This window comes from Notechis scutatus, chromosome 1 (assembly GCF_049901735.1).
Source record: "Notechis scutatus isolate UNSWTSFEM ecotype Mainland chromosome 1, rNotScu1.2, whole genome shotgun sequence".
NCBI lineage: Eukaryota > Metazoa > Chordata > Lepidosauria > Squamata > Elapidae > Notechis > Notechis scutatus.
The window spans coordinates 75702077-75715022 of record NC_142009.1 but is presented as its reverse complement, the minus strand read 5'-3'; the positions used below and the strand labels follow the sequence as shown (position 1 = coordinate 75715022).

The 12946-nt window shown below is 36.9% G+C and overlaps 1 protein-coding gene across 1 annotated transcript in view; it reads right to left on the bottom strand.

The window, feature by feature from the left end:
• The window catches only part of CAPN9 (calpain 9), a 49705-nt gene extending 38683 nt beyond the window's left edge, over window positions 1–11022 (bottom strand). Inside the window, exons 1-2 of the mRNA XM_087968012.1 lie at window positions 10941–11022; window positions 888–1114 (exon numbers count right to left, since the gene is read on the bottom strand). Of these exons, the coding sequence (XP_087824138.1) occupies window positions 888–1114; window positions 10941–11022 (309 nt within the window). The remainder of the gene's footprint in view (window positions 1–887; window positions 1115–10940) is intronic.
• Between the last annotated feature and the right edge of the window lie 1924 nt (window positions 11023–12946).

Below are 12946 nucleotides of genomic sequence, written 5' to 3'. Positions count from 1 at the left end.
TATTTATAGATTATTTTAAAAATGGATGTTACACTGTAATGATAAAGCAGGAGTTGAACTCAGGTTTTATCTACATCTGCTGTTCAAGAAGTTGGAAGTCATCCTTTTTTCATATCTTTGTTTCTTCCTATATTTTTTATTTTAGTGCACTTTCTTTATTCTGTCTTCTCTCTCCTGATGATTAGTTTTTTGTTTTTCTATTTTTCCTTTAAACGTTCTAATAAAATTACATGAAAAAAAGAAAGGAATACCAGCCACTTCTTGTGAAACTCATGATACATCACATATTTAACGATTATCCTGAGGGAGAGATATTTGTCTGATTTTGTACAAATTTCAGCTCATAGAATTTTGTATACATTTCAGCTCATAGAAAACGTTGCAGAATACCTTATGCCACCAGACTCGAAATTCTAGACCTAGAAAACCTAGAACTAGGCCGCCTTCAGTCCAATCGAAGTATAGTATATAAAATCATACATTGCAATGTCCTACCTGTCAATGAATACTTCAGCTTCAACCATAACAACACAAGAGCACACAATAGATACAAACTCAAGGTTAATCGCACCAAACTTGATTGCAGGAAATATGACTTCAGCAACAGAGTGGTCAATGTCTGGAATACTCTACCTGACTCTGTGGTTTCTTCCCCAAACCCCAAAAACTTTAACCTTAGACTGTCTACTATTGACCTCACCCCTTTCCTAAGAGTTCTGTAGGGGGCATGCATAAGCACACCAACGTGCCTACCGTCCCTGTCCTATTGTTTCTTTTATTTTTTATTTTTCTTATATGTATCCATGTATTCATAACTATGTTTTTACTTATACCTATTTATTATCTTGTAAACAATTGACAAAAATAAATAAATAAAATAAACTTACCCCTGGTCTTTTCCACACAAAGGGGATTGGTGGTTTGTCATTGTAGAACAGGGAAGAGTCGTTGGCTAGGAAATCGCAATCCTCAAAGAGGGTGCCCTTCTGTTGGCATTCCAGCTTCAGCTCCTGGTAGGTTTGGCCACTGGAGTGTGTGGCACAAGCATTTTGGGGCACAGGAGGAGCTCTTGAGCTGGGGTCTCGGTAGGTATAAGGCATGGCTCTGCTTCTGTCTAAGAAGAGGAGGAAGCAAATAGCTAAAGGGGGAAATTCTACAAATTCTACAAATGACTATCCTGAAAATGACAGCAAAAAAAGAGAATGAATCACATTGCCCTTAAAGGAATATATTTACCTGCAGGAAAGAGTTTAGAAGGGAGAAAATTACCTTTCTTCTTGCCTAAATGGCAGCTTGACAATTGTGCACACCAATGTTTAAAAAGCAACACCCAGAGAATAAACAGTGAAAAAACTTGTTTGGCTTCTTCATGTCCTTCTCCAGCTACCAGCTACCTGCCCTCTGGTACAAGACATACAGAGGGTGATTGAGAAAGTAGCTGGGGACTGACCAAGTAGTAAAGGAATCGGTTGCCACTAGGAAGAGAAGGGTTGAATGCTAAAGGGAAGCCTGGGACCTTGCTTTCCTGCATGGGTGAATCTGAAAAATGTTGTAGAGCAGGAAGATCTCAGGACGTACATATACATGTGCTTCTTGCAGCCTTTTGTTTTCCATCAGATGCACCAACTTCTAGAACAGAGGTCTCCAAACTTGGCAACTTTAAGACTTGTGCACTCCAACTCCCAGAATTCTGGGAGTTGAAGTCCACAAGTCTTAAACTTGCCAAGTTTGGGGACCCCTGATCTAGAGGAATCTATGCTATAGGCAGAAACAGCTTGCTAGCATCAGAAAATATGGTTCTGGGCTAATTATGACACACATTTGAACTGGATTGCTTCCAAAGGAAAAAAAGAGATTTTCATCCATACGAAACAATGCAACCAAATTCCTTTCACATTAATGTCTTAAGGCACTCTAGCCATTGTTCTGATGAAATAAAAGCAGCGTGTTTTTTTTATACATATAAAATGTGTGTGTGTGTGTGTGTGTGTGTGTGTGTGTGTATAAAAAACCATTCTGGCACAACAATACGCTGCCCCAAATACGCTGCCCCAAACAGACAGAAGATATTAGAGACACCAATCAAGCAGAACACAGCAAACTCCAAGACCAATAAACACAGACCAAGACTCCCAACCAATCAGGAAGAAGAAAAAACATTCTGGCACAGCAATAGGCTGCCCCAAATTTAAATCTGAAACCACTGTAAAAGTCTAACTCACAGACGGACACAATACAGAAGCCTGATGATGGCAGATGAGATTCTGCTGAAACGTTGCTACAACTTTAAAAGAACAACTACAATGACGTGGGAAAATACTCCGAACAAAGCCGAAGGCCATACATGTAAGTACCTGAAAACTTAAGAAAACAAATATATATATATATATATATATATATATATATATATATATATATATATATATATATATATATATATATATATATATTCGTAGATTTTCACAGGTACAGGGATGCAGGTCTTGGCATGTTCAGGTCTTTTCCCGTGTAAGATTGAGACTATCTTGGTGACGTTTAAAAACCCTAACATTGGTTATGGGCCCAGCAGCATAGTCTAACTAACCAGGATATAGCAGAGAGAGTTGGTGTGAGTTGCACATTACTGTAAAAACAAACTGTTTTAATTAGTTTAAAATAGTCAAAATATCTGAAGAGTAATGGCACAAGTAAATTTGTCACAACTGTCCATGATATCCAGGCTGGATGGAACAAACTATGTTTCATGGTCAATGAAATGTAGTTTACTTCTACGCAGAGAAGGTTTGTGGGACATTATAGCAAACCCACCAGATGTGAGTAGATGGGATCCTGCTGATGATGATGATAAAGAAAAGTTACAAGACTTTAAACTGAAGAATGAGCAGGCTTTATGCATCATAGGACTGACTCTCTGTGATCAGCAGCTTGTCCATATTCGTGGAGAAGAAAATGCTGCAAACTGCTGGGAGAACCTCAGGAAGATTTATGTTCGGGACAGTGTAGGAGCACATATAAATCTTACACGGAAGCTTTTTCGAACGCATCTTCAGAGGAATGGAGATATGTTAGTTCATTTAAACTGTATGAAGAGCATTTTTCAAGATTTGCAAGAAAAAGAGCTTATATTTAATGAACTGCAACAAGTCTACATAATATTATCTTCATTAGATCAAAGCTATGATGACTATGTGACTTCGTTGGAAGTATTGCCAAAAGAAAGCCTCTCATTAACCGACATAACAGGCAGGCTACTAGAAGAAGCCAGAAGAAGGCGTGAGCGTGACGAGCTGAGAGAAGATAAGAAAAAAGAGAAATTATCTTCAAAGCTTGAAAGAAACCAGATTAGCAAAGTAAAGCACCCGGAAGAAGAGAATTTATCTTCGACGGCATACACAATTAAAAAGTGTTTTAATTGTGGAGGCAGAGGACATTTGGCAAGATTCTGCAAAAAGAGAAAAAGCCAGAATGTAAAAAAGCCAAAGAAAGCATTTGAACTAGCCACGTTTAGCAACTCTGATGTGAAGAATAATTTATGGGTGGTTGACAGTGGCGCATCTCACTGCATCACAAGAGATAAGACAAAATTTATAAAAATGTCTACAAGTTCTCAACATATATCACTTGCCAATGGCTGGAACCTGAAAGCTAAAGGTCAAGGTTTTGCACGTTGTCCGTACATAAACCAGGATATAAAAATGTTGTATGTACCGCAACTAAAGTTTAATTTGCTTTCAGTAAGGGTATTAGATAAATTAGGTTATGTAATTACTTTTAAAGATAATAATTGCATAATTGAAAAAGATAACAAAAGGGTAACTGCAGCTTTAAATGGAACATTATATGTCTTAGATAATAGTAAGAAAGGGGAGGCACAAACTGTATTTAATAATATAAAGCCTCATGAAGAATGTATCCATTTATTGCATAGGCGTTTGGGGCATGTAAATTTTAAAATGCTAAAACGAACAGTTGAGTTATCTGAAGGAATAAGGTTAAAACATTGTGATAAATATTTGCGTTGTAATGTTTGCTGTGAAGATAAGAGCAAGGTATTGCCTGCAAATAGGCTAAATGGTTTCAAAACAAAAGAACCTTTAGAATTAGTATTTGCAGACATAATAGGTCCAAAGAAACCCAGTATGGGAGGTGCTAGATATATACTGAGCATTATGGACCATTATTCTAGATATGGGTTTTGCTATTTAATGAAAAGCAAAACTGAAACATATCAACATTTTTTCAATTGGCTTAGGTTTGCTAAAAGAAAGTCTAAACGACAACTGATAACCCTGGTGACAGATAATGGTACGGAATTTATTAATAACAAATTCCAGAACAGACTAAAGGTAGCTGGAATAGAGCATAAGAAGTCTGCTCCATACAGGCCAGAACATAATGCTTTTATTGAAAGAAGAGGCCAAACACTACAGGCAATGGTTAGAACAATGTTAAATGATTCTGGGTTACCTGATTCTTTGTGGGGGGAGGCTACAATGTGTGCTAATAACATATTGAACAACGTTGTTAATACAACAACAGGTGAAATACCATTCACCAGATGGCATGGCAGGAAACCTAATCTAAGTTACCTGCACACATTTGGTGCACCAGCATGGGTGCATATTCCTGCACAACTCAGAAAAAAAGGGCAACATAGAGCTAAAAGATTTTTCTTCGTTGGTTATCAGGCAAACCATAGGGCATATAGATTTTGGGAGAAAGGCACATCTAAAGTGTTATGTAGTGCTAGTGCCCAATTTCTAGAACATGAAGGATGGGAGAAATTAGAACAGGATGCCAATAAAGATGTAATTGTTGAATCCTATAGAAATCCCATTAGTTATCCCTGTAACTTTAAAAATAAAGTAAAGAGACAAATACAGGATGAAATAGTGCCCATAAAGGAAGAAACAGATTCAATAGCTGAACAGGATGAGGAAGATGAACAGGTAGTAGTTCAACAAAGTCCTCCTGTAAGCCCTGTAATTCCCAGAAGAACTACACGTGTATCTAGACCGCCTGATAGGTACCAGGCTAACACAGTGTGCCAGATTAATCAAGTTCCTAATTCTGTTGAAGAAATTAAAAAGTATCCTAATAAGGAAAAAGAAAGATGGTATGCAGCAATGAATAAGGAACTGAATTCATTAAGAGATATGAAAGTGTATGAAAATGCCAAATTACCTGTAGGAAAGAAATCCATTGGCTGCAAATGGATTTTTAAGGTAAAACAGATAAAGATGGTAATTTAATCCATAAGGCAAGGTTAGTAGCCCAAGGTTTTAGGCAGAATGCTAATGACTATGATGAGGTGTTTGCACCTTAGTCTTAAGGCAGCAACCTTGAGAGCAGCTTTAGTGTGGGCAGCTAGTAAAAACTATATAGTTAACCATTTAGATGTGGAAACTGCTTACTTGCACGCCCATTAAAACATATTATTTATATGAAAAACCTGTTGGTATTAAAAGTGAAAATAAGGATAATAATGATTGTTGGTTGTTAAAGAAAAGCCTCTATGGTCTAAAACAATCAGGCTATGAATGGAACCAGTATATTGTAAAGGAACTAGACAATATAGGATTTAAAGCTGGTTTAGCCGATCCATGTCTGTTTAAGAGGGAGACAAATGGGAAAGTATCATTATTATTACTGTTCACAGATGATATTGCTTTGATTACTGAAACTAATGATGAGGCAAATAAAATAATAGCATCATTAGGAAAGAGAATAAAGATCAAGCAATTAGGGGAGATAAAGAAGTATCTCGGTTTGAATATAAAGAAAACACGGAAAGGTTTTAAGATATCTCAGGAAGATAAGATAAGCAAATTGCTAAAAGATTACAAGATGGAGCTTTGTAAGCCGGCTAAGACTCCAATGAGTCAGGAGTTTAGCAACACTGATGTACAAAGCCCGGAGTTTGATAAGGTGATTTATCAATCTTTAATTGGTAGTTTGAGTTATATTAGTAATTGGTCTAGACCAGATATTTCGTACTGCGTGAATCAGTTGGCTAGATTCAATTCTGCACCATGTGAAAGACACTGGAATGCAGCTAAGAGGATATTAAGATATCTTAAAAAAGACAATGAATTATTCATTGTATTTAGAACCAAAGGGTGATTTAATTCTGAGTGCTTATGCAGATGCTAGCTTTGCATCAGAAAGAGACACTAGAAAGTCGACTTCAGGAACAGCCATAATGCTGGGTAATACATTAATAGGCTGGAAGTCAATAAGACAACAGCATATAAGTTTGTCTACTATGGAGGCAGAATTCTCCTGTTTATCACTGTTATGTACAGAATTAATAATGTATAAACAAATGTTAATTGATATAGGTATAACAGTAGATTATCCTATAATTATACATGAAGATAATCAGGCAGCAATTCAAATGGCCACAAATATTGGAGTAAAAACAAGGAGCAAGCATACAGATCTAAGATACCTAAACGTGAGACAATCTGTAAGAAGTAAGATGATTCAGCTAGAGTACTGTATGTCGGAGGACAATTTAGCTGATAATTTTTACTAAAGCCCAAGGTGCCAGTAAGCACCAGGAGAGTTGTGAAAAATATGGGATTAGATTGTAAAGGTATTATATATTTATATCACCCAAAAGGGGAGTATGTTAGGTATAACATTGATACCAAATATGGTTTGGGTGAATAAATATATAAAACTTAGATATCATGGTTTAAGTGCTTATCACTTTAAGCACAATGCAGCAGGCAATTAGCCGATTAAGGGTGCGGTTAGAAGTTACTATATAAGGAAGCATTAGAAGCTGGAAAGCTGACTGTAACTGTCTGTAACTGACTGTAACTGTGTGCTGCTGCGACTAACTGTGATTACTGACTGTGAGTGCCTGTGACTGAACTGTTATTGTTTGCTACTGTTTACTGAATATCCAGCGTTTGTTTCTCTGGAAAGTGAAACCGGAGGAGGAGAAGATATCTTTATCGGCTGATAAAGATATTGCAAGGACTCTTTACTTGGACTATACTAGTGAGTCTTACTGGATGGAAATACTGTGAATGACTTAATGGACTGAATGACAATGCTTAAACTCTAACTGGATTAAAAACTATTTAAACTACAAACAGTGTTTGTGTTCAGTGTGTGTATACTCTGGGGCCCTTCCACTCTCGTTTGGCTTCCTGGCTTGACTACTGCTGCAATACTCTTCTAGGGGTTAATCCCCAAACCCTAACACGTTTCGACGAGGTCCCACTTGCCATCTTCAGGCCGAAAGCATCAGCCTGAAGATGGCGAGTGGGACCTCGCCAAACATTGCCAAGATACTCTTAATCTTACACGGGAAAAGACCCGAACACACCTAGACATATATATATACATATATACATATATACATATATACATATGTACATATGTACATATGTACATCATATATACATATATACATATATACATATATACATATATACATATATACATATATACATATATACATATATACATATATACATATATACATATATACATATATACATACATACATACATACATACATATATATATATATATATATATATATATATATATATATATATATATATATATATATATATATATTGACTTGTTCGGATTATTTTCCCACGTCATTGTAGTTGTTCTTTTAAAGTTGTAGCAACGTTTCAGCAGAATCTCATCTGCCATCATCAGGCTTCTGTATTGTGTCCATCGGACGGACACAATACAGAAGCCTGATGATGGCAGATGAGATTCTGCTGGAAACGCTGCTACAACTTTAAAAGAACAACTACAATGACGTGGGAAAATACCGAACCAAGCCGAATACCATACATGTAATCCACGAAAACTTAAGAATATATATATATATATATATATATATATATATATATATATATATATATATATATTATATATATATATATATATATATATATATATATATATATATATATATATATATATATATATATATATATATATATATATTATATATATATATATATATATATTATATATATATATATATATATATATATATATATATATATATATATATATATATATATATATATATATATATATATATATATATATATTTGTTTTCTGAAGTTTTCGCGGGTATTTGTATGTGGATCTTTGGTTATTCGGGTTTTCTCTCACGTAAAATTGGAAGTATCTAGGCGACGTTTTGATGAAGTCTCATTCATCATCTTCAGGCTTCTGTGTTTGGCTTTGTGCTTCTTGGAGTAATGTGAGCTTGCAGCTGCTTCTTCCTTTTAACTGCTAGTGAGGGTGTGACTTGATTGGGTGGGGGCTTGGCTGTGTTCTGATTGGGTGGGGGTGTGTCCTCATTGGTTGGGGGTTTGGCTGTGTTCTGATTGGTTGGGGGGTTGGCTGTGTTCTAATTGGCTGGGGGTGTGTTCTGTTCAGGTGGGGGCTGGGGGTGTGTTCTGTTCAGTTGGGGGCTAGGTTGTGCTCAGGTTAGTCTTAGTTGCCGGGGGATTTGAGCTGGTGAGCTGTGATCCTGTTGTTTGGCTTCGCGTTTGTGGTCATGCCACATCTTCATGGTGGGCGTTAGTTCGCTTCATCTATGGGTTGGAGGGGTTTGAAGCGGGTAGTGATGCAGCTGCGGTATGGCTTCTGGTCCGTGGTCGTGTCTCACCATCTACCAGAAGAAAACACATACAAACCGCTATCTACACGCACTCTCACACCACCACCCAGCACAGTTCAATTCCGTAGCTGAGACACTCATCTCCAGAACAAAATGCTTAGCCGACGAACAACACCTAAAAACCGAACTACACACTCTCACTAATTTACTAACAGCCAATGGATTCCAAAGAAAGAAGATTACCCACCTAATCCAAAAAGAAACCCCAACCAAAATCCAGGACAGAGAACAAGAGAACGGCAAAGCCCTCCTCCCATATATAAAAGGTACTACAGAGAAAATCAGCAAGATCCTCCAAAGACACAACTTTAAAACAGCATTCTTCACAAACAGAAAAATATCCACCATCCTAAGAAACCCTAAAGACAAAATCGAGTTAGAAAACCAAGGAGTATACGAAATCCCTTGCACCGCCTGCCCCACCACATACATCGGACAAACTAACAGAAGAATAAGTGCATGCATTGAAGAACACAAGAACTCAATCAAAAAAGAAGAACCGACTCTTCCCTGGTCCAACACCTCAAAGCCACAGGACATGAGATTGACTTTAAAAATACCAGAACTATTGCAAAACCGAACACTTCAACAACAGAATAATCAGAGAAGCCATAGAGATAGAAAAACGCCCACACAGCATGAATAAACAAGATGATACCTCTCGCCCATCAGCCATTTGGAAACCCACCCTCATTAACAAATGAGTACCTAACATGAAAAATGACACCAGACCCACACCCATGAGGGCCACACAAGATGCGACCACCACACTTCCATGTAGAAAGCAGACTCACACCCACACAGAAGATGAGACACGACCATGGACCAGAAGCCATACCGCAGCCACATCACTACCCGCTTCAAACCCCTCCGACCCATAGATGAAGCGAACTGACGCCCACCATGAAGATGTGGCACGACCACGAACGCGAAGCCAAACAACAGGACCACAGCTCACCAGCTCAAATCCCCAGCAACTAAGACTAACCTGAGCACAACCAAGCCCCCACCTGAACAGAACACACCTCCAGCCAATCAGAACACGGCCAACCCCCAACCAATCAGAACACAGCCAAACCCCAACCAATGAGAACACACCCCCACCCAATCAGAACACAGTCAAGCCCCCACCCAATCAAGTCACACCCCCACTAGCAGTTAAAAGGAAGAAGCAGCTGCAAGCTCACATCACTCTGAGAAGCACAGAGCGGAAGACACAAGCCTGAAGATGATGAATGAGACTTCATTGAAACGCTGCCTAGATACTTCCAATCTTACGCGGGAGAAAACCCGAATAACCAAAGATCGATCTATCTATCTATCTATCTATCTATCTATCTATCTATCTATCTATCTATCTATCTATCTCTATCTATCTATCTATCTATCTATCTATCTATCTATCTATCTATCTATCTATCTATCTATATATATATCTTATACACACACATATGCATGCATTCTCATAATGTATGCATTAAGTTAAAATATTGATATCCCTTTTTTCAACTTTCTGCAGTAGCTTACAGATAGCAAAATTAGTAAGCAGTATTATTATAAAGTGCAATTAAAGGCAATTGCAGCAAAGAAAACTGAAGCAGTATGATACATCTGTGCCCCTGATTAATTAAGCAATGTTGAGGACACCTTATCCCAGTGCCTGGAGAATGTGAGGGTCTAGATTACAGGGTTCCACTGAACCCTGGCAGAGTGAATCTGGATTTTTTGGATCTTCTGGTTCTGGACTATGAATCTTTGAGGCTGGATAGGTTTACATTGGCCCAAACAGACCCCATGCATGACTAGGGCCCTCCTGGACTCATGATTCCTACTCAAGGAACAGTGGCAGATGTGACAACCCCATGTAAATTGCACATCATTTGCGCACAGTCCTTGATTGAGGGGCCCTGCTCATGTCACTTGTACCCTAGTCGCCTCCCAATTAGACTATTGTCAGTGGTGGGATTCAGCCAGTTCTCACCGGTTCAGACAAACCAGTTTTTAAATCCACCTCAAAAGTTTTCATAACATAATAAAAAATACTATTTGAGAGTAATCCTGCAAAAATATGTAAAGGACAAGGCAAAGCTGCAGTTAGGTCACTGCCTCCTGCAAAATGTTAGTCATATATTGTTTGACCAACCAGTCCTGTATTTCTTCATTCTGAGGTGAAAGGTGAATGTATCATACCTGATTCATATCTTTTTATGATTTTATGGGGAACCCAGTTTTAAACTCAGAGGTTAATATCTTTTGAACTACATACCTAGCACTTGGAATTTGAGAACTGGACAATGTAAATGGATCCTCCATGTCCTACTATGGTGAAAGTACTGATATTGCAGCATTTGAAAGATGGCCCCATTCACTCAATGGATTTGAAGACCTGATTGTATCTGCCACCTATGAGAAAAGTGCCTATAGATGTAAGCTTTGTATGGACAAATATATATGGGAGTCATTTTTACAAAGTAACTTAGGTTAAAAAATACCACAGAAAATATTATTATATAAATATATTAGAAACATATATGTCCTTGAATAATAATTGCATTAGATAACTATATATAGAATTGTAATTATTTATTGCTAAAATGATTTTTCTCTTTTTCCTGTATTTTTCCCACTTTCTTTGTGCTTTTTTCTTTGTCAGTATTTGTATCTTTATCTTTCCATTTTGTTTTTTCCCCATTTCATGTTTTGTTTTTATATTAAAATCAATAAAAGAATAAATAAAAGAATAGTGGCATTTATATGTTGATGTTCCAGTATGGTTAATTTTGCTGTATGTATTAATTACTGAAGGCAATGGTGAATCTGACTTTAAGCAATTTTAGGTTAACTAAACATCTTCATCAGTTACATTTAGGTCATACATTTAAATTTTATTTTTACACAGGTTGTTTAACCTTACATTCAGTAACTCAAAACATGAATACAACTGTATTTCAAAGTTCTCTTCAGGGTTTTCCTTGGGATTACAGTGCTTTTTGTTTGTAATCTGTTCATTTTTCAAAGTTATATAATTGCTTTCTTGCTTTTAATCCATAGGCATCATTCCATAAGAACTTTATATAACTGAATGAATCCATGGGCCTAAACTTATTTAAATTGCTAATACATGCAATTTATTACTGCACCAGAAATGAAATGATTTCTAATAGAATTATGCTTTGGGAAATGTCTCATTTTGAGTGTTTGAGCTTTGAGTATTTAGAAAAATAGCAAATTAGTTTTTGTGCATGCGGCATTAGCATACATTAGGGCAGAAGAAATACCAGTACTACAGTATGCTGTGAATTGTGAACATGATAGTGAGTAGTTTTCCCACCCAGAAAATTGATCGGGATTTGGTTTCTTTGTAATACTTAACATGTTAAGTAAGATAATCCAATTTGTAAAACTGGAAGCCACTGGAAGCCACTGGAAGCCATACAATACTTTGAAATGTTGCTTAAGGAAATAGTATCAATAAAGGAGAATATTTGTAGCTCAGGGTAGAAATGAGGGGTCCTTGGTGCTGTCTGAATTTGCTTGTTTTCTTGCAGACATTTTGTTACCCAAACTAGGTAACATCATCAGTGCTGTAAAGAGTGTGGTGCCAATTTTGGAAGACTGGTTTAATATATACTTACATCTATATTTCCCATTCATGATCACAAGGGGGCAGTAACATCTAAGAAGAGGATTAAAACCCTCCCATTCCCAAGGAGCAAAAGAAATAAGTAATTTTTATCTATGAATTGACTTTGAGTTTGTACAAAGTGGGAAATGGTGATGGATAAATGAACCTACGTGCAAATTAATTATTTGTACATTCAGATGCTAGGCTTAACTCTCTCTTTTGTTCAGTAAAGTGCCATATTTTGTAACATTTTTCCATATTTGGGGGGGAGGTTTATTTAAATAGAGAAATAAAACTGATTTGCGATGTGATTTATTTTTTCTAACCAAGCCCTTTTTTTTCTCTTTTGCTAGTGGCTGAGTAACCCCAATTGGCAAACAAAGTTGGATCACATTTGGCAAGGTCCTATCACAATTGGATTGCCTGTACAGTAATGTAATCCTGTGGTAGAACAGAGTGATCCAGTACCACCCATTTGATAATAAAATAGTGAAGTATAAGAAACTGCAGACAACATTTTAATACGTACAGGTTTCTTTTGTCGAATATTCCTTTACCCACTTTTTCCACTCCATATCGTGCTTATTCAGTTACATGAAATATCCTTGATGAATCGATCCAAAAATCCATTTATTCCACCATTCCTG